This window comes from Phascolarctos cinereus, unplaced genomic scaffold (genome assembly GCF_003287225.1).
Source record: "Phascolarctos cinereus isolate Bilbo 61053 unplaced genomic scaffold, phaCin_HiC Scaffold_5;HRSCAF=322, whole genome shotgun sequence".
NCBI lineage: Eukaryota > Metazoa > Chordata > Mammalia > Diprotodontia > Phascolarctidae > Phascolarctos > Phascolarctos cinereus.
The window spans coordinates 14,271,283-14,293,292 of record NW_027555958.1 but is presented as its reverse complement, the minus strand read 5'-3'; the positions used below and the strand labels follow the sequence as shown (position 1 = coordinate 14,293,292).

General features: G+C 51.2%; 1 protein-coding gene across 11 annotated transcripts in view; it reads right to left on the bottom strand.

Annotated features, from left to right (window-relative positions):
- Positions 1-22,010, bottom strand: part of VPS8 (VPS8 subunit of CORVET complex) — a 191,689-nt gene that overhangs the window by 86,952 nt on the left and 82,727 nt on the right. For 9 of the 11 annotated variants that reach the window (XM_078154678.1, XM_078154687.1, XM_078154685.1 and 6 more), the window contains exons 23-29: positions 21,347-21,569; positions 18,166-18,312; positions 15,893-15,944; positions 14,823-14,865; positions 14,031-14,103; positions 13,734-13,853; positions 4,340-4,411 (exon numbers count right to left, since the gene is read on the bottom strand). In XM_078154678.1, the coding sequence (XP_078010804.1) occupies positions 4,340-4,411; positions 13,734-13,853; positions 14,031-14,103; positions 14,823-14,865; positions 15,893-15,944; positions 18,166-18,312; positions 21,347-21,569 (730 nt within the window). The remainder of the gene's footprint in view (positions 1-4,339; positions 4,412-13,733; positions 13,854-14,030; positions 14,104-14,822; positions 14,866-15,892; positions 15,945-18,165; positions 18,313-21,346; positions 21,570-22,010) is intronic. The other 2 variants (XM_078154683.1, XM_021005704.2) reach the window with 1 other exon arrangement.

Here is a 22,010-nt window from a genome sequence, read left to right as displayed (position 1 = left end):
TTAGCCTTAAGTCTATAATACCATGAGCCTAGAAAAGAAGGCAGCCAACCCAAGCAAGTGTGAGATGGGGAAGGGACCTTGAAGTGAGTGGGTGCGGACCAGCCCCCACCACTCACTCTGTCCATTAGCTGGCCGAGGGCCCAGACCGTACCTTGGCTTTGCCAGCCACCTCCCCGCAGCATCTCACCATCAGCCCGCCACTGGGAGCGGCTTTAGTGCTACAATCATCAGTCTGGGTGGGCTGCCATGTCTTAGCCACAGAACAGTGTCAAATTCCCTCTTTGTAGCCAAGACCCAAAGGTAAAACGAAGGAAACGTTCTTCCATTAAGGACATATGTGTGTGCGTCCCAGCCTCCCCCATTTTCTTCCTTCTCCACTGGTACCCTCTTTTCTCAGCAAGGCCCATCAATGGGATACACCCAACTTTGCTCCTGGTTGGGTTATATGAATGCTCTTCTTCCTTTATTAAGTGGAGTATCGGAGTGTCAGAGTATTGGATAATTACTCCTGATGGAAGCCCGACATTGCTAAGTTTGGGGGGAGGCTCGTAAGCCTCTCACTTATTTTTCTAACCCATTAAAGCAATTTGATGGAAGAGCCCAAGGCAGTTTGGTCCTGGGCCTGGCCACTAACTAGCAATATCACTTTTGACAGTCATCTAACATCTGAACCTTCATTTTCTCATCTGTAAAATGAGGGGTTAGATTAGATGAGCCTCATGGTCCCTGCCAGCCATGAGGCCTGGGATTGCTGTGAAGGTTAATGCTTTGGCTGCCTTTGAGCAACAGATGAGGGCTGGACTTAGGAGTCACAGGGTCTAAGTTCAAATCCTGCTACTGCCATTTCCTCCCTGGGTGACTTTGGGCCAGTCACTGGACCTCTCTGGCCTCAGTTTCTTCATCTGTAAAGTGAGAGCACTGGACTCAATGGTCTCTGAGCTCCCTCCCAGCTCTGCATCAGTGACCCTATGATCTAGGCCCAGTTTGGGCCTGCCAGGGGTCTCTCTATCACTGGCCGGGCTCCAAAGTGTTCCTGGCGTTTCCATCTGTCCTATCTCAGCTTATTACACGTGTGTGTGAGGAATGATTATTAATAACCCAACCTTGCACAGCATTTAATCTAGGGTGGGGTCTACTCAAGCTTCAATGGAGACTACAATGATTAAATTACCCAGAAACTATATCTCTTGAACCTTTTTTAATGTCACATATGAGTCCTTCCAGATGATTCTCTTTCCTTTAGGAAAATAAGCAAAAAAGCAGGTAATCTTCACCTGCCTGAGGCTTCCCTCCTCCTTCTAACCTGAACAATTCTCTTTAAAATATTCCCATTCTGTGATTCCTAATAAACACTGGCATTTCTGAGGCAATTTCCCACTGGCTCTCAATAAACCCTGCAAAGTACTAACAACCATGCTTTCTTGCTGGTGTGTAAGCTCCTAAAAGGCAGGAATTGGGAAAATAAAAACCCAACAAAAAAACCCTTTCCCCTTCACACACAGCAGGTATTTAATAAATGCTTGTTGGATTCAGTTTTAACCCAGAAATCTGCTGTCTCCACAGAGGCCCCTCTATTTAGAGACCCTCTAAGTTGAAAGAAGCATCGGAAGCCACCAATTCCAACCTGCCCTGCCCCAGAATCCACACCTAGTGACCAGTACTTGGCCACACCTGCTGGAATCCTTGTTGGAGAACCTCAAGGTAAAGAATTATTTCTGAGGAAATCTAGCCCAACACTACATTTTTAGGTTCTTCTTCACATCTAATTTGCATTCCTGCTCTGCCAACTCATTTTCTCCTAAAATATCCCTAATAGAGACAAAAAAAACCTACCTGCTTGCCCTTTAATGATACAGCCTTCTCTCTCCAAGCTACCTAAGTCTGGTCCTCTCCCTTCCCTAGCAGGTCTGATTTTCTAAATCTACTCATCTCCTGTGGCCTTCCAGCTGATTCACATAACCAAGATGATAAGGGCTTCCAAAGGAGAGGAGTCATGGCCCTTCTTCCTTCTAGGATTTCCAGGGAGACAGACAGTATGATCTAACGGCAAAGGCTCTGGACAAGAGCTGGAAGGTCCAGTTTCTGTCCCCAGTGCTGCTACTCATCGGTTGGGTGACACTTCCCAGCCCTGGTCCTCTGTTTCCTCATCTAGAAATGCCCAGGTTGGACAGATGACCTCAAAAGACCCTTCCAGCCGAGAATGCATGCCCCTATGATTGACTACTTATTATTTGCAAGGCTGACTAGCTTGTAGCATAGGGCACAGGCCCCCTGACAACCTGGAGGCTCATCTCCAGAGCTATGTAAAGTCACAACACGGCGGTTGTTGCTTCTTCTGTCTGCAGCCTGTGACCTCGGCTGTGCCGAGGTGACCTGTGTCTGGGTTTCTCGCCAATGGATGGGGCTCAATCAGTGCAATCTGGAGGAAGCCACTTCCAAAGTCCATGCTGGAGCCACCAAATAAAGGAGCAGCAGCAGCAGCATCTCCCAGGATGGCATGCTGGTGGTGGTACTTGCTGGTATGTGTTATCATGGGAATACTGCGGGCTTGGCTCTCTTTGGCTTCTCCAGCATGGTAAGGAACTTGCACTGACTGACTGTATTCACTCTGACCATTTTTCTAGCCAATCAGGCCCATTTTAAACTTCAGCTGTCTGAAATTTGTGAGCCAACTATCTCTGACTTGAGGTTAGCTATGAAATTGCCGCCATTTTCCATTTCAATCCTCGGCTCACTGATGACAAGAATGCATCCAGAACCCAAGGCCACCAATATCACCCAATCTGCCCTAGAATCAATAAGGAAAGGAACGGAAGGAAGGATCCCTAGGCTGCACAAACTTGATGCTTTGTGTAAAACCAAGAAGCACTTGGTAAGTGAATGCTACATGCCCAGCACTGGCTTAGACACGCCAGCGGAACAACAGTAGAGAGGTCAAGACAAACCTTGAAAATAAGCACTAAGCCCCCCCAAATCACAGCCTTGCTGGGAGGCCCACCATGCTCCCATTTCATATGCTCTGCCAAAAAGGGGCAGAGGCTCTGTCTCTTAAGTGCATATTCACATACCATGTCTCTCTCCTCTCCTGTCTCCTGTGCCCTTTTCTCAGGCTGGCTGGCATCTCCAGGCCTCCTCAAATCTGTGTTTTTTTCCTTTAAAGCCAGTTCAAGGCTCACCCTCCACACAAGGTTCTTCCTGCTCTTCCCAGCTGCAAGGGCCCTTCTCCTTCCCAATTACCCTGTGCTGCTTTCTGTATGCATTCTAGATATATTTATAAATGAACATGAAAGAATGCAAGCTCTTTTTTTTGCATTCAAGGGTCCAGCACAGGGCTGGCCACACTGGAGGAGCTTAGTAATGCTTGTGGATTGATAATGTGGTTTTGTGGAAAGAGCACCAGCCTATGAGTCACAGGGCCTGGATTCTAATCTGGCTCCGCCATTTTCTAGCATATGAATGTAGGCAAACCATTTCATTCAAGGCTCTGTTTTCTTATCAAAAATATGGGAGAATGATTCCTGACTCACTCACTTAACAACAGCTAGCATTTGTCAAGCATCTGAAAGGTTGCAGAATGCTTTCCAAATATCATCTCATCTGATCCTCAGAGCAATGATGGGAGGTGGGTGCTGTCCTGGGCCCCCTTTTATAGGTGAGAAAGCTGAGGCAGACAGAGGTTAAGGGACTTGTCCACGATCACTCAGCTAGTATGCGAGGCAAGGTCTGACACCAGGCCTGGCATTCTATCCACTGCACCACCCAGCTGCCTCTGTTCCCATGGGGATCACACCAGAAAATGCCTGTGGGGAGCTGTTCGAAAATGGAAAATCTCTGGCCAAACTAAGGCATTATGAGGTTAATGTGAAGCAGGTCCAGTCCATTCCCACGGCAGGGTCAAGCACACAGACGACTCATCCCCTTTATACAAAGTCATTTCTAGTCCTTCTGGACATGGGGAAAGTTCATTCTATAGCAAAGGAATGAGAATCAAAAAGAGCTTCCAGCTTCTGAGGGATTAGCAAACGGCCCGGTTCAGACCAGGCAGACATAGACAGGAAGGAAAGGAAACTGTCGATGCAGGAACTAGAACAGCAGCTTGGGTCTCAAAATAGCTTTTTACCCAAATCCAGCCAGATTTGGACGGGGATGAGCATCTCTTTCCTTCCTAATCAACTGTCACACATCATCCGGGAGCCTTGGTTACCCAGAGGATGGTGTCACCCTTGACAACCGCAGAGATCCCTCATCAGGGATGCTATCAGCGCCTCACTGGGTGAGTGGCCAGCACTGACTGCAGCCCTCACCTGCAGCATCGCCAGAAACACCCCAAGCTACTTGCCTTCAGCAAGATGTCCACGATCCGCTGCTGGTATTCCAGAGCTTGCTTGTCATTTTTAAAATCTTCAAAAGTCTACAAAGGAGAAAGAAGGCTCTCCGTTACAAATGACTAATTATACATTTCAGAGGCAGCCCCACATCGTTCCCCGGAATAACTATAAATAAACGGCAAATAAGTTCATAGACAAGATAATTATCCCTCTACGCAGCTTCTCTTTGTAAACAGGCTTAATGAGCATCCACTGATAGGTGCGGGGAAGTCTGCAGCACGCGACCGTGCACGAAATCCTGGGACTTCTAGTAAATAAAGCTATAAAAAGAGAGTGGGGAAAAGTGCTGAGCAGAAGGAAGCAGGAGGAAGAAAACCATCCCCAGAGAGAGGGGGAGGCTGGGATAACGGCGCCATCACCGCCCTCTCCCTCTTGAGCTGTGTAGAACTAATGTGTATAGAGCCCCCTTTCAGACGGTTTCCATCTATTCTCTATGTAGGGCTGGTAGGTGGCGCCATGGTGCACAGAGCCCCAGACGAGGAGTCAGGAAGACCTGAGTTCAAATTTGGACTCGGACATTTACTAGCTGGGTGACCCTGGGCAAGTCACCTCCCCGTTGGCCTCAGTTTCCTCATCTGTTAAATGAGCCAGAGAAGGAAATGGTAAGCCACTACAGTATCTTTGACACGAAAACCCCAAACTGGGTCACGAGAGAGCCGGACATGACTGAACAACAAAATTCTCTGTTATCTTGGACGTCTAGTTCTTTGCATGTTGTCTCACCCCGTGAGAATGGGATCTCTTTGTGGGCAATGCCTTGTTTTTGTTTTTACCGGGATCCATAGAACTCTGTGTCTGATATGTAGTAAGCATTCAATAAATGCTTAATAAGTGTAATTTTTTTCCTTTATTTTTCTTGCTTTCCCTCTAGAACATGGCTAATGCAGAAATATGTTTTGCATGACTTCCTATGTATAATGGAGATCATAATTACTGACTTCTCAATGTGTGGGGAATGGGGTAGTGGGAAGGAGACAATCTGGAGCTCAAAATAGAAATTAAATTTAAAAAATACACGTCTGACCTTCTTCTCCTGCACCCCTCGCCCCACCTCAGAATGTCAGCTCCTTGAGGTAGGGGAATGCTTTCCATTTGATTTCTGTATCTTCAGAGCCTTTCACATGGTAGGGGATTAATAAAAGTTTGTTAAAATGAACTGAATTAGGGGCAGCTAGGTGGTGCAGTGGATAGAGCACTGGCCCTGAAGTGAGGAGGACCTGAGTTCAAATTCGGCCTCAGACCAAACACTTGCCACTTACTAGCTGTGTGATCCTGGGCAAGTCACTTAACTCCAATTGCCACAAAAAAAAAAAGGAAAAAAAAGGGAAAAAAAGAATAAAATGAACTGAATAAGATGGAGAACAATCTGGAAGCAACGATTTGGGGAAAGAAAGAAAGAACAGGCGCACGTCCCCCACTCATCCAGCCTACACAAGCTAGGGATGATAACGGCCATCAAATAGAGCACATTAGTTGTCGGGCAGAATGACTTCTGTGATTTCCATGACAACCAGGGAAAGGGGACATTGGAGACATTCCCCAAAGTTGCCACGGTGAAACTGTCCAAGTTCTAAAAATCTTCTGTCTAGAATGCGGCTCCTCTTCTCAACCCCTGCCGAGTACTTTATCCTCGAACATGCCCCTCAAGTAGATTTGTGTGTTAAGGACATTGCCGGCCCGAGCCAAAGTACTGACTGGGTGGGTGGGGGGGCCATCCAGGTAATGGGGCAGGGTGAGGGTGGGAGCCATCCAGGTGATGGGGCGGAGTAAGAAGGGGGGGCCATCCAGGTGATGGGGTGGGTTGGCAGGGGGACCATGCAAGGGATGATCTAACAAGGACCAGGCAACTTGCCCTGGTCTTGGCAGGCCTTGAACTTAGTCTTGTAAGTCCAAGCAGAGGAGGTGCTGTAGTCACTGGCCAAGCTGCCCTGTAGGTCCTGGGAGTGAACATATTCATCTATGAAGGAAGACCAACATGGCCCCGTAGATGGCTAAAACTTAGCTCTGAGAGAAAGGCCTTTTCTTCCACATACAGAAACGTGGAGGGAGATTCCTTATTTCTCAGCCGGTGAAAAGGTGCCTGAAGACCAAGTTCTTGGTGAGAAAAGGGATTACTCCAAAAGGCAGACAAACTGATGGAAGAAACCCAGTGATCTTCACTCGGAGGCTTGCAGCCCGAGAGGGAGTGTTACCAAGGGAGACAGGAGAGTTTCCTGATGTGTCGGGTTTTCCAAGGAGGAGAGATTCTGCTCTGTCTAAATGCCATCCTGCTCAGAAGCAGGGGGATGGACTAGATGGCGTCGTCATTTTATCCTTTCCAGGTGCTGGAGGGAGCCACGAGTCTGCAGGTGCAGAGAGAGGCAGAGCCCTCCCAGATGCACATACGCATCCCCCTCGTACAAGTGCACACAGCATTACCGTGACACACAGAGGAACGGGCTGCCGCAGCGAGCGACAGCAGCTTTCTTTATCCATTCTTCCCTTTGGCAGCGTGCATTCGTGGCTTTGAAACAGATCCTGAAAGCGTATTTCTGTAAACATCATTAAGTGGTAACGCCTCACAGCGTGAATATTGTGGGACAAATAATGACATATTTTGGTGGCGTTGAACAACTGTCACCAGACTGACACAGCATCATGAGAACATGATCTGCTGGCAGCGTTTCCTCTAGTTATAAAATCCTTCTGGCCAGGGAGGATAAAAGCATCCTGGGGGAGATGAAGGGATCGCATGGGGAAGGGGTGCGCGGTGGGGCGAGCTCGGCCAGCCAGGCCAGGCAGAAGCAGCCTTGGAGTCCAGTCCCAGTCATGCACTTCGTGCTGATCGTGACCTTTATCATTATTAACAGTGACGACAATAGGAACTGGCACTTACACAGAACCTTAAAGTTTGCAAAGTGTCTGACATGTTACCTCATTTTATACTCATAACCACCCTGGGAGGTAGGTGTTATCCCCATTATACAGCTGATGAAACTGAGGCAGACAGAGTTCAAGTGACTTGCTCAGGGTCACCCTGCGAAGAAGTGTCAGAGGCTGGATTTGAACTCAGATCTTCCTGACTCTAGGCCCGACGCTCTCTCTACCGAGACCTCTGATGGCCTGGAGGACAAGCTCGGCTCCCTCTGAAGAGGCTCCTTCCCAGGTGCAATGGAGTGACCATGATGGGGAAGGGCCACAATGAGGCTTTTACTACCCTGGGATTCCTCATCCAGGATTTATTCCCTTCTTCACCAAAGATATGGAGGAGGAAGAGAAAACAGGGAAGGACAAGCATCTCCGAAGCGGGGCAAGGGACCCTCCCGTCAGCTGGGCTGGGCCGCTACCCCAGCGGCCGAGGGAAAGCTGGGTTGTGAGTCACCTCTGGGGGAGCGGCCTACAGTGGGCCTCCCTCCCCATCCTCAGGACTCCAGCCACTCTCTCTCTCTCCCTTCTCTGGTGGGAGTGGTATGGATAGTATGGATGGTGTAGCTGGTGAGGCTGGTGTAAACGGTGTGCATGGTGTGGATGGTGATAGTGTAGATGGTGTAGATGGTGTGGATGGTGTAGATGGTGTGGATGGTGTAGATGGTGTGGATGGTGTAGATGGCGAGGATGGTGTGGACAGTGTGGATGATGATGGTGTAGATGGTATGGATGGTGAAGGTGGTGTGGATGGTGTAGATGGTGTGGATGGTGTGGATGGTGAAGGTGGTGTGGATGATGAGGGTGGTTGGATGGTGAGAATGGTATGAATGGTGTAGATGGCGAGGATGGTGAAGGTGGTGTGGATGGTGAGGGTGGTTGGATGGTAAGAATGGTATGAATGGTGTAGATGGCGAGGATGGTGAAGGTGGTGTGGATGGTGAGGGTGGTTAGATGGTATAGATGGTGAGGATGGTGTGGATGGTGTGGATGATGATGGTGTAGATGGTGTGGATGGCATGGATGGTGTGGATGGTGAAGGTGGTGTGGATGGTGAAGGTGGCGTGGATGATGAGGGTGGTTGGATGGTGAGAATGGTATGAATGGTGTAGATGGCGAGGATGGTGAAGGTGGTGTGGATGATGAGGGTGGTTAGATGGTATAGATGGTGAGGATGGTGTGGATGGTGTGGATGATGATGGTGTAGATGGTGTGGATGGCATGGATGGTGTGGATGGTGAAGGTGGTGTGGATGGTGAAGGTGGCGTGGATGATGAGGGTGGTTGGATGGCGAGAATGGTATGAATGGTGTAGATGGCGAGGATGGTGAAGGTGGTGTGGATGGTGAGGGTGGTTAGATGGTATAGATGGTGTAGATGGTGTGGATGATGACGGTGTAGATGGTGTGGATGGCATGGATGGTGTGGATGGTGAAGGTGGTGTGGATGGTGAAGGTGGCGTGGATGATGAGGGTGGTTGGATGGTGAGAATGGTATGAATGGTGTAGATGGCGAGGATGGTGAAGGTGGTGTGGATGGTGAGGGTGGTTAGATGGTATAGATGGTGTAGATGGTGTGGATGATGACGGTGTAGATGGTGTGGATGGCATGGATGGTGTGGATGGTGAAGGTGGTGCGGATGGTGAAGGTGGTGTGGTTGGTGTAGGTGGTGTGGATGGTGAAGGTGGCGTGGATGATGAGGGTGGTTGGATGGTGAGAATGGTATGAATGGTGTAGATGGTGAGGATGGTGAAGGTGGTATGGATGGTGAGGGTGGTTGGATGGTGTGGATGGTGAGAATGGTATGAATGCCATAGATGGTGAGGATGGTGAAGGTGGTATGAATGGTGTAGATAGTATGGATGGTGTAGTCGGTGAGGATGGTACGGATGGTGTGGATGGCTCAGCTGGTGTGGATGGGCAGGTGGCGTGTGTCTGCCCCGCTCCCGTGGCATGGCCGTCTCAGCTTCTCTCATCTTGGAGCCTACAGCCTGACTTACTCCTCCTGCCCACAGGTCCAGCTGAAGCTGATGGAAGCCAGAGCCACTAACGTTCATCCTCTGATTGGAGGAGCATGCATTTATAAAGCACCTGCTGTACACAATTCTTGCTAATTTCCCAGGAAAACTGGTCTGCCTGTCTAAGAAAGTTCCAAAAAAAGTGAAAAAAGGTCATTCTAAATGACACAGAAAATGAAAAGAAAGGAGGGCAAGATGGAAAAAAGGAAAGAGAAGACAATTAATTGGTCAGTAGGTCATGGGAATGGTCATTTTTTAAATCCCCCATTCATCTTACATGGGTGCATTCCTGCCCTCTGACTCAATTAAAGGATATGCAGAGTGGGTTTCCAATAGATGACAGAAAGTTTGTTTTGCTTAAATTTACTTTTATTTAGATGCTTAAAACTTAACTAATGAGTAAGCTTACTTTGTTCATTGGTACATGGTTTTTAGTACATGATATGTGGGTCTTTTCTTCCTTCCATGACAGGTAAGTGGAATTTGCCAGCTTCTCTTGGGAAGTATTTCCAGAAAGTACGTAGGCTTCAGTACTATCGGTACCAGGCTGGTGAAATGAATGCACATTCACCTGTTGTGGCGTTTCTAATCTACCTTCCATTACAAGTTTTCCTTCCCAGAAAAATATAGCATATGTTTTATTCTACTTTGTGCTGCTCCTGAATCTGATAATTCATCTGCCCAGTTTGGTGTGAGTTTTACAAATATCTGGCCTCGTGCATTATTCTCACAAACAAATGGCGTGACTGTTCTGAGCGCTGGCTTGTGAGGGATGCCTGGTTGTTTGGCCCATATTCTTCCTCACGGGTGTATTGGTCCTAGGTCATCTCCTCCAGTCCATGGAGCGTATGTGTTGACCAAGACATTTCTTACGAGTCCGTCCTCTGCCGCGGGTGGCGCGTCCTCTCCTCTGACCTGTGAACCCCGGACTCTCCATCCTCTGCCCACTGGTTTTTCATACAGTCATATTCTGTTCTCCATTTATCTCCCTTGCTTTCATGGTTGTAATCGCAGATTATTCTTTGTGGACTGCTGGAATCAACACATACATTCCCTGAGTACACGGCTGGCCCCCTTCTCCCTGCCACCAATGAGTATTCTGGAAACTGGAATCCTGATGTAGACGCTCTTTGTCCGCATGCTTCCCGGTAAGTGAAGTTCTCAGTTCTTCCTCCCGCTCTCCAGCCCCATTCTGGGGCGATTTCTGCCCCTTGCTCTTCCCAGCAGTCTGCTCTCATTTGCGCTGCCCCTCCTAATTGGCTGGTACCTGCTATGTTTTTGTTAGTTTTAAAATGGTATTTTCCTGTTGGGAAGTGGTCTCCAGTTCTCATCATTTCTATTGGTACGGCATTTCCCATGGTTAGAAATGGTGCATCCATTGTGTCCATTTCTAGCCTGGAGGTTGGTTTTCTTTGACCATCTCCTTGGTTGAATGTGTGGTAAAGTTCAGAGAGCAGCCCCATGGTTTCAGCCGCTTGGTTTACCAGGGGGTGTGTCTCGTCTTGGGCCGTCTGAGCCCTGTGGCATTATGCTGCTGGCTGCTGTTGTACCTTTTGACTTTCCGTCTTCCTGGACCAGTCTCCGCTACCACTTTTATCGCCAGGTTGAAAATTTCTTGCTCTAGACTTTCCAGTTTAAGTCTGAACGGATTGTCTTTAGGTGCAGAAATCTGCAGGACTCGACCAAACACTCTGGGCATTTGCATTAATCAATAGCCACGACCACGGTATAGTATTTGTGTACGTGCACTCACTTCCCGCATTGTTCCTACAGCTGTGAATGCTGTCTCTGTGCTCTGATAATGATAGGATTCACTCTCTGGTGCATTTAAATGTATTTGCCTACTTGCACGACATGTTATCATTACATGGTCTCCCTCAAATTTCCATTCAGGTGTCTTAGGAAAGGCCCCAGCACTGACTCCCGGCCGGTGCTTCCCCCGTGAGTCGGCCCTCCCCGTCTTGCTGCGTCCCTCCGGGATGCCGCTCCCTCACCCCGTGCCTTTGTTCTTGCTCTGAAGCTCTTTGCTGCTGGAAGTGTTTTCTCGCTTGGTCAATGAATCTGTTTTCGTGGCTGTCTTCTGACATCACCACCTGGTTGAGCTGGCTTCTTTCTAACTTTTAGAATGTGCAGTTAGTAAAGATGGTCTTTTACCTCTTTTTGGCGTGGGAGCAGTGGGACGCGGCGCTCTTTCTGCTTGGAACACTCCGTTCTCATCCACCCTCCAAAGTCTTGGCGTTTTCTGTGCTCTGATGAATCTGTCCTCTGCTGGATTGTGAAAGATTCTCAGATTTATTCCTTGTTCTGACAGCTTGGTGTCTTCTTCGCCGTGTTGCTCTGCTGCAGAGTCTGATGGACTTGTTGGTTCTCTGCCGTCAAGGGTTTCCCGTCCCGGGCAGCTACCTGTACCCAGGCAGCATGAATCCTGTAACACGAGAGAGTGGTTCAGTGTTTTGTTTTCACGTGGGGTTGGTAAATTTAGGAGAGGCCTGATGCACTGCTTGCCTTCTCTTGGTCTTTCTACACTGGGGGTCAAGGGGCTCTTGGAAGAATGTTTCCCAGGCAAAGGCTGGTTCCAGCGTGAGCGTCTTCTGCCCCTTTACTGGGTCGGTCGATGGCTCTGGTCCTGAACAAGAAGCTGTCCCCTCGGTCTTCTGTGAAGGCGAGCTGTCTCCCTGCTTTTCTAGTATTGTCTCCGCCTCCTTTCCAATTCTCCTCCCGTTCTGGCACAGCCTTCCATCACACGCTTTTCACTGCTGGTTCCAGGCCTTTACTAAGTGAGTATGTGAGCCATCATCGTCTTTTGGTTCAAAACCTCCTCCCAGCTGTTGGTCCATGCAGAGATTTAACCATCTGTCCTTTTACTGGCCGGCTGGCTCTGGTCTTGCTTCACAACCAATCCTTCCTTTTGTTATGTCTTGGCTGATTCTCGTTACTGCTGCTGCTGCTGGGTCAGATGGTTCTGATCCTTTTCCTTTTTGGTCAGTTCTGACTGAGTACCCAGACATGAGCTGTTTACACTGGTTGTTCTGCTTCTTCAGCCCATGTAAAGTTTTTGTGTGCGCATTCACTGAACAGGAAGCTGATATTTGCTGGGTTGTGGCACCCCACGTTTCCCACTCAACCTCCATCATCCAAAACATTCATACTATTACCCTCACCACCCACACCCCACCCTTATCAAGCACACCATCCACACCACCCTCATTATACACCAAGGGTAGACTTGCCTGGTTACAGAGTTAGAACTCTTTGCAAACACCAGGAACACAACATACTGAGTGTGTTCAAACTTCAATTCGATGTTCATTAAGTAACTGCCGTGCGCAGAGAGCCATCCTAGGCACTAGAGGAGATGCTGTTTACTTACCATTCTTATTCTTACTAACAACAACTTTAAAATTGTGCTTTCAAGCTTCCAGGGCATTTTACAGACACCAGCCTTACAAAACCGGGCAGTGGCCTCTCTGGGTGGCGTTATGCCTAGTTCTTGAAGAAGAAACTGAGCCTCAGTGAGGGGCCGTGGCCTGTCCAGTGGCTACAGTGGTTGCTCCTGCCTTTATAATGCCCATGGCTTAGAGGGCAGTAAGACACATGAGAACAGCCAATATTCACATGGAGCTTAAAGACTGGCAAAGCACTTGACTCATGTGATCTCCTTTGATCCTGACAACAACCTTGGGACGGAGGTGCTGTTATAATGTTTGTCTTACAGATTGGGAAACTGAGGCAGAGGAGGCCGGATTTGAACTCAGGCCAGGTTTCCTGACTCTGGACCTAGAGCTCCGTCCACTTAGCTGCCTCTAGGAGAAGTGACAATCCCTGGAAAACCCGCTGTTGGTCCACAGCCCCAGGCGCTGGGTGAGGCCCCTCCAAAGTCTTTACCTCCCCACCCCCACACTCTCACAGCTCCTCTTCTCAGCCCGGTTCCACTCTCCGGCCTGACCTCCGACCCTCAATCCCCTCCTGCTCACCCCGGCTCGGGCCTCACCGTCCTGAGCCCACAGCTCAGGGCCTTGTCACCTCGTCTGAGTCCTGGACCCCACCCCTTGGACAGTCTCCCCTAGCAGGCTGCTGTTTTTGTTTTTTAAAAACAGATAATTGAAGGAAATGAAAGTTTTCAGTTAGAAGTCAATGTAACTTTTCTCCAACCTAGCTTCGACTCCCCTTGCAGCACAGCCACAGACAGGCCCTTCCCCTGCTGGTGGCATGGCTGGGCTCTAGGCACGACGCCAAGATCCAAGGCAGGGACTTCGTGTAGTGGAAAGTGTACCAAGCATGGAATCATAAAAGCTGAGTTCAAATCCTGGCTCTGACTACTTGTGTGACCTTGGATAAATCACTCCACCTGGGCCCCAGCTTCCTCCTCTGGGGATCTCGAAGGTGGATCTCTGCACCTATGAACGTAGGAAGGGGCCACTTACCAGGGCAAGGACGTTCAGGAATTCCCTGGTATCGAAGTGAAGCAAAGTACAGATATAGGGGTAGATCTCTTCCTCAGAGGAGGCCTCCGCAGAATGCAGGCGGATCAGAAACTCAAAGACCTGCAGATGGAGAGAGGGGTGCCCAAGATGTCGGACAGCAGCCATGATGCCCGCCAGGATCCACAAGGGCCGTCTGAGGGGTTGCCACGGTCCTGTCAGCCCTCTGGGGGACACCGTGATGCAGGTCAGCAATGGGCTCACGGGGGTGTCCTGGCTCGTGGATGGGGCCGCACCTACCTGGTTTTTAACCAAGGGCACCAGGTCTTCAGGGATGTCCCCCAGGGGATAAGCACGACCTGCCAGGCAGCAGCTGCAGAGGAAGAACACAGTCCTGGTGAGAAGACACAGAGCCCCTGCCCCCAGCCCAAGTCCGGAAGCTGCTCTGGCTCTGGCCCAGCCTCGACCAGCCCAGCCACAGGCCAAGATGCTCTGGAGATTCCTTGTCTGGGCTCGTCCCTTTTTGCTTTTGAGGGTGAAGGGAAGGGGGCTCACCCTGAAGTCATCAGGGAATCTAGGAGGGTCCTGGATACGAACAGGGCCTGGTTCTGGCTTGGTCACACCCAGTCAGGAGTCTAGGTACTTGCCCTCAGTCTAGCCTAGAAACCAGGGCAGTGACGCGTCTCACAGGCTGCTGTGAGATGAGCAATGAGAACCTGTAGCGGTCGCCTTGGCCAGGGGGACAAAGCCTTCAGAAGTGATGGCGATGGCAGTCAATCTTTTATTTAGGACAAAAGCCAGCCCCGCCTGCTATGTGTAAGTGTACTGGTGCTACAAGCTGGCTGGGGGTGGCATGGGGGAGGGGTGGGGAGGGAAGTCACTGTTGTCTTGGGCAAGTCACTTGGATGTGTGGGCCTCAGTTTCCTCAACTGTAAAAGCAGAGGGGTTGGCTTAGAGGGCCTCTGAGGTGACTTCTGGGTCTCAATTAGTGACATATACAATATGCAATCTGAAGTCCAGCACTGGGGGGTCAGGGAGGGGCCCTAGACCCGGAGCAGGAAGAGAAGTCCCGCAGATCCATTCTGTATTTACCTTATGTAGACCAGAAGCTTGTTGCCCATAATAACCTGTTCATCTGCAACAGAAAGAGAACATTTCCAGCAACTCTCCCTCTGCTCTCGTAGGCAGGGCTACAGCAGCTTTGGGGGAACGGGGGTGGGCGGTGGCCCCCAAGGGGAGGGGGTCTGAGCCCAGGCACTGCTGCTCAGCACTTCCAGGGCGGACAGACCTCACTGCTGAGAGAACCACTTCTCATCAGTGGAGAAGGCCTCTGGGGCTATGCAGGACAGTTGTCAATGGATGACTTTGCCATTGGCAAGGATGGGCAGTAGAATGGACTCTTAGGTTAAGAGTAATCGGTTGGAGGACAGAGAGGGCCAGGAGCTGAGGGAATCCTGGCCTCAGGGAGGATTGTTGTCTGGCTCTGGCTCATCTTGGGGAGCACGACAGCACCAACGGGGTGGGGAGGCAGACGGGTACACAGAAACGGGTGGAGCGATTTCATAAAGCGGACATTCCTCATCCTGGGCTAGGACGACTAAAGGAAGACTGACTGACCCAAGGGACACCAGGGTGAGGATCCATGCTGGAGGCAGGGGATGAATGGATGCCCTCTAAGCCCTTCTCTAAGTCTACTCTGTGGACTCCAGGAGAAGCCGGGGATAAATCGGAGAAGGTGAGGGCTTGTGGAAAGGAACCCAGGGTCAGAGAGAGGACAAGCAGCTTCTACTCCTGATTTCACTGACTCAGCTTTCCTATATGTAAAATGAGGTGGCCATCCCATGCCCCTCTATATCACAGAGCCTCCTGACCCTTGGCAGCCTGCCTTGAGCCCCTCCCTTCCTATGTGTGCTGCCAGTGGGGCAAAGGCAGGGGTCCCAGAAGCCGGCTGCCTGTGTGCCCCAGGCCCTCACCCACATCTAGGACATTGAGGGCGCCTCCCTGCCTCCTCAGCTCTCTTCCTCTTCTTTGGGAGCCCTGGGAATCTCGGGGGGGTAAATCCTGCCGGGCCCTTCAGCCTCCTCTGCCGTTTTCCTCTAACCCCAGACAACTGAAGGCTTGTTTGCTCCACTGCACCCCAGCTCACACTGGATGCTGCTTACCTGTCAGAGACTTTCCTGCACTCAGAGGAGGAGCAATGACCTTGAAAAGTTTCTGCATTTAAAATGAACAGAAGAATGATTTCAGAAGGTAAGAAGAAAACCATGTCTTTGCCTCCAGCCCCCGCGTCCAAGGCGACAGGACTGGGGCTGGCCCATGTCCCAAGCCTGGCTCCAAGGACACTCATCCTTTCAGGGTCACTGACAAGGAAACGTTTAGGTTGGGGACTTCCACCTCTCTCAAGTAAAACATCCTCCCCTTCGGGGGCGTGAATGCCACCCCACTAAGACACAGGCCCAGGGCTGAGGACATCAGGGTCTAGGACATGCTGCAGCATCCTTCCTGTGTCCTGGGAGCTGTCCAGCAGTCAGCCAACCCCTTTCTACACAACAACAGGAGAACACGTGTGTGGGATCAGGCATGACAGGGAAGAAGGGACGCTGTCTCCCCAAGAGCCAGGGCTCACTCGCCAGCAGGCTGCTCTCTTTCAGGCCTTCTCTGCCAGGGCACTTTCCTGCGCACTGCCCTGGCCTTTCAGATTTCTTCTTGTGTGTTGTCTCCTTCACTGGACTGGAAGCTCCTGGAGGGCAGGGACTGTCTGGTTCTTTCAAATTTGTGTTGCCAGTGCTTAGCACAGAGTAGGCGCTTAATAACTGCTGACTGAGTGGTGTGGTTGGAAGAGCAAACAATGAACAGGAGATATAACCAGGGAGAGGTGCTGGCATTAAGAGGGGCCAGGGAAGGCTTCTTTCAAAAGAGGGTTTTAGCTGGGATGTGAAGGAAGCCAGGAGACCGAGACAAGGAGGAGAGAACTGTGGGCACAGGAGATACCCAGGGAGAGAGCCGGGGACGGAGGAGTATATGGTGCCATAGCTGGAGCATTCCTCCTAATGTATAAGAAGACCAACAAGGTGGGAGGGGGAGGATTGAAGACTTGATGTTTGATCCCGGGTCTTACAGAGGGAGGAGGCGACGTGCTCCATCACGTGGATCTGATTTGCCAGCAGTGAGACTGTGGCCAGGGCATTGTCCTGTTTCCTCTTCTGTAAAAGGAGGGGACTGGCCTGGGTTATCCCAAGGCTCCACTGAGCTCCACCTCCCCCAGCGTGAACACTCATGACCATGAGCCATCTCCTCGTGGGGAAAGCTGCTCCCACATGGGCCAACTCTCCACCTCCATGGGGGTTGGAGGAGATGGTTTCATATAGGGAGAAACCAAAAGACATTACATGGAAATCCCCAGGAGACATTCTTCTCCAAGGAGACGGTGTTGAATCAATGTCTACTTTCAGAATCCAATTCAATGCTAACTAGAAGTTCTGTTCCCAACCATAAGCAGTGTGGCCTGAGGGTCTGGGGAGCTGCTTGGGCCAGGCCTGTGGGACCAGTGACTGAACAATGAGGCCATCGCAGCCTGGCTCTGACCCCTCCAGCAAAGCCAGGAACAAGGCACAAGGTGGTAGGTAAGAGCCATCCCAGAATCCTTCCAGGACACAGTTGAAGGAAGGGGAGGAGCCACTTGGGGGAAAGCTTCCCCTTGATTCCAATCTGACATTACCTAGGTATGAGTTGGGGGGAGGGGGGCAGGAGGCAGATGTTCATAAAGTGCTGAGGAGGCTGCTTGCCTCAGTTCCACTGAAAGGTCCGGTAGGACTCTTGGGCCTCTTTCCATCCCAGGGCTTATGTCAGTCCCTGGTCTTTTAGGAAAGGCGGTCTGGGGCACCTTTCACACCTGAGGCACCACCACCAACTCCCTCAGTTGGGCATGTAGCAAGGAAGGCTAGAGTGACCTCCTGGGCAGCCCCGGCCCAGACTGTGCGACTCTCCCTTGGGGGCTGTATTGTCGACCCCCTCCACCCCTTCCTCCTCCCCGTGTCCCTGGTAAAACTAGCAACAGCTTCTCAAGCAAGGCTCTCCCAGGCCCTGCTCCCTGCTCCCTGGATCCCTTCCCCAGTGGCTAACCATCACCTTCTTTGACAAAGGTTTTGGAAAGGCAGCTGTCACAGGTCACTGGGGAGCATCACCTAGACAAAAGCTTCTCCTGAAGCTTCGAGATAGGACCTGGAACGTTTTTAGCTGTTTATCCAAATGGGGAAGAAAGGATAACAGACAGAAGGCATGGGATGAAAGGATGATTTAAAATCCCGAGCAGGTCCTAGAAATCTCCTGAAGTGAACCAGAAGTGACCAAGAGAGCAACTGAGAGTCTTCAAAACCCAGTGAAAACACCCGGTACACTGGGGGGAGAGCCAGCACTGGGTGCCCGGCAACCTCACCTCCATTGGACTGATGAATTCATTCATGCCCCTGTTGTAGACGTAGATCATGGCATCATAGAGGCGATTCTCCCAGCACATGAGAACGACCTGCGAAAAGGAGCAGATGACCCTGGATCTGAAGGCAGTGACCAAGCCAGAGAAATCCTGCATGGGAAGCGAAATCAATCAGCGAGTGCTTATGAAGCGCCTACTGTGTGCCAAGCCCTATGTGCTGAGTGCCGGTGAGACAGACAAAGAAGCAAAAACGGCGCCAGCCCCATGAGCTGACACTCTACTGAGGGAAACTCTGTGAGCACAGGCCACGCGGTGATAACCTAGTGTACACCCTCTACACGGGAGCAGGAGGAGGAGGAGGAGGAGGCGGCCAGAGCCATGAAAGCAGACAGCTGTAAGATGCAGGCGTGAGGGAAGGGGCCAGACTGGGCAGTCTCCAGCGACAGACAGAGGGCTGATGCCTGGCCCCACAGCTGACGGGCAGTGACTGGAGCTGGCTGGGCGGGGAGGGGACGCGCGCTTTGGGAAGGTCACTGCGGCAGGGTGGGAATAGGAGAGAAGTCTCTGGAGATGGGGCTGAGGACCTGCACCAGCCTGGGATGGGGTTGGAGGAGAGGAAGGGCTGTGTGTAGGAGGGGCTGCAGAGAAAGAAAGGACAAGACTCCATCTGTTCAAGGCCCTGAAGCCTTGGTCCCCCTCCTTCACATCCCAACCATGTTCCCAGATTTAGAGCGGGAAGGGGCCTCGGGGTCTGGCCTAACCACAAAGGTTTAAGGTAATCAGAGGCAGCTGGGAGGCACCACAGTGCACAAAGCACCAGGCCTCGAGTCAGGGAGATCCGAGATCAAATCCGGTTCAGACACTAGCTGCAGACCCTGGGTGAGTCACCTCACCTCTGCTTACGTCAGTTTCCTCATCTATAAAATGGGGATCATAACAGCACCTCCCTCCCTGGGCTGTCGTGAGCAGCAAATGATCTAGTATTTGTAAAATGCTTTAGCCCACAGTAGGCGCTCTCTAAACATCAGCTGCCACGTGACAGAACCCGGATGCGAGGGCCGGCCCCACAACACCAGGTCACACTGGGGTCAGACTCAGTGACAAGCACACAGCACTGTCACAAGTCCCGTGAAGCTACCTCAAGCCCGGCCTTAGCTTCTGACTGGCCCAAAGTCGCTACATGTAAGGCCGAGCATTCCCAGGGGATTCGGCCATCAAAGGGGGTGCTCCGTGCTGAGCCTCCGGGATGAGACTCCATCAGCTCGTGCATCTTCTGCACCCAAGGCTGTGTGGTCGATGCTGTGCTTGGTGATGGGAGGGAAGATGAGACAGAGGGCCTGGGTCCTGTCCTCGGAGAGACCGAGCCATTAGGAAACAAGCCAGTCATATTGCAGAGAAGGAAACCGTGACTCGGGTTCCGTGGCGTCTGGAGGGTTACCCAGGGCTGTCCTCACACAAGCCCAGGAAAGGAGGAAGTGCAGCATCATTATTTTCATTTTACAGAAGAGGAAGCCAGGGAAGAGAGGGGTTGCTCTAGGAAGGGACTCTGGACCTGGTTTTCTTCTCCCCCTGCCGCTGACGTGCTACATGGTCTCGGACAGGTCACTTGACATCTCAGGGCCTCTGTTTCCTCACTGGTAAAATGCAGGGGCTGGGCAGGGTGATGGCTCAAAGCCCTGCTGCCCCAGCAGTCTGCAGCGTCTAAGACTTGCCCAAGGTTGAGGACTCCAAGGCAGAGGTCTTTCCAACGGCTTCACTTCCCCAATTCTCTTGCCCCTGAATGGTACAAACTGAGATGTATGAAGGCAGAAGGGCTAGGGGCAGACCCAGAGCCATGCCACTCCCCTCTGCCTGGCCCTCCACTTCACGCCTCCACAACCTAGGATTCCTCCTGCTCACCGGGCCCTCCAGCCCTCTGGCCTCACTTTCCTCCCATCACAATCTGGTTCCGTGGCTGGCCAGATCCAACAATACTCTGGATTCCTTCAGCACCTTGCCAGTTGGTGCTCTCTCTTTGCCATCTGCCAACCAGGCGTTACCACTGTATGCCTCTCCATGACCGTCCCTGGCCTGCTGAACGCTGCTGGAGGAAGCCACAATCACGCCAACTCAGACCACGGCAGCGCCTCCTCCGTGGGCCTCCTCCACCACCCTCTTCCTCCCCCCTCTCCGCAGAGAAACTAACCTCTTTTACTAGGGGCAGCTCCCTCCCCTCCTCTTGCCAACAGCTCTAAACACTTCTGCATCACCCCCTTCCCACCCCCATCTTCTCCTTTGCTCCAGGCCCTAACAGAGAGATGGCCCCGTGGTGCCAAGGCCTGCTCCTCTCCTCAGGTCCTGATCCTCTCTCCTCCCCTCCTCTTCCTTTGGGAGCATCCACCTTTGATCAGCCCCTCTGTCTCCCTCAGCTTCGACACTCATTATCAAGGAGTCTCCTCCCTGTTGCCTACAAACAGGCCCAGGCCTCACCAATCCTAAAAAAACCTAAGAGTTTTCCACCTTCACTTGGACCCCTCTGGCAGGCTGGCGACGCCTAGGGACTCCTTCTCAGAATCATGTTTTTAAATGCATAAAATAAGATACATAGGAAACTAACCATATCAAATACAGTTATTAAAATATTTTAGAGGCAGTGAGGTAGCACAGTGGATAGAGTACCAGCCCTGGAGTCAGGAGGACTTGAGTTCAAATCTGGCCTCAGACACTGGACACTTATTACTTGTGTGACCCTGGGCAAGTCACTTAACCCCACTGCCTAGCACAACAAAACAAAAACAAAATAAGAGACTTTACAAACAAGAGCCCAGCTTCATAAGGTCCTTGCTCTACAGGAAGCCTTTCCTGACCCCTGCCAATGTCTGCCACACACCCATGTTCCCCTCCCCAACACACACACACTGACCTACTGATTGCATAGTCTCGCACACACTTATTGTGTAAACGTCATCTCCCTGGACAGAATGAGCTCTCTCTGGAAGGCCAACATTGTTTCCTCTTGTCTCTGCGTCCCCAAGGCCTACCACTGGCCTGGCAAACAGCAGGCACTTACTAGATATAGATGTGTCCATACTACGCCCCTCCCTGTGGCGTACTGGCCCCCGAGGGCACACGTTGCCATCTGCTTCGGTCTGTCACACAGTAGCAGGCGTTCAAGATGGCGGAAACGCACCGAATTCTATCTTACCTGTTGTATGTCCAGGCTGGTGATGTCCATATGCACGATCAGGGCCTCCACATTTTCCATCAGCTTTTTATCTTGGAAGTGAATGAGCAAATCCTTCATCACCTGGGCTGTGATTCCCACCAGTTGGTCACTTAAAATGTAAGGCTCCAGGCACTCCAAGAAGACCCCCTTGGCCACGGAATTCTCACTGAACTTGTCATACATCTGGCTAAATAAAAGATCCCTATAACAAAAGGGGAGAAACAATTGCTCTCAGTAGAGTCCCCCAACAGCAGCTCCCTGTATGTGATAAACCCCTCCCACTTTCCTGCCTCAGTATCAGCCCTTCCTACTCTCCTTGGCCTTGGGGATCCCCAAACTACTACCAGATGAGGCCTTTTCCAGATCTGCCCTCCTCCCCGCAAATTACTCTGCATTTATCTTGTCTCCATCCCACATTTACTGACTGTGCATGTTACACTCCTCCAGTAGAATGGAAACCTCTGGAAGGCAGGCACTGCTTTTGTACCGGCAGCTCACTCCAAGGCCTGACACACAGCAGGCATCTGACCTCCCCATCAACGTCAAACCTTCCAAGGAGCTGCTGTCTCAGTTCCGTTCTTGAGTAAGAGTCTGACTCTCCCTGATGAGTGCCTCACGGTGCTGCGCCCATGCAACGTTTGCA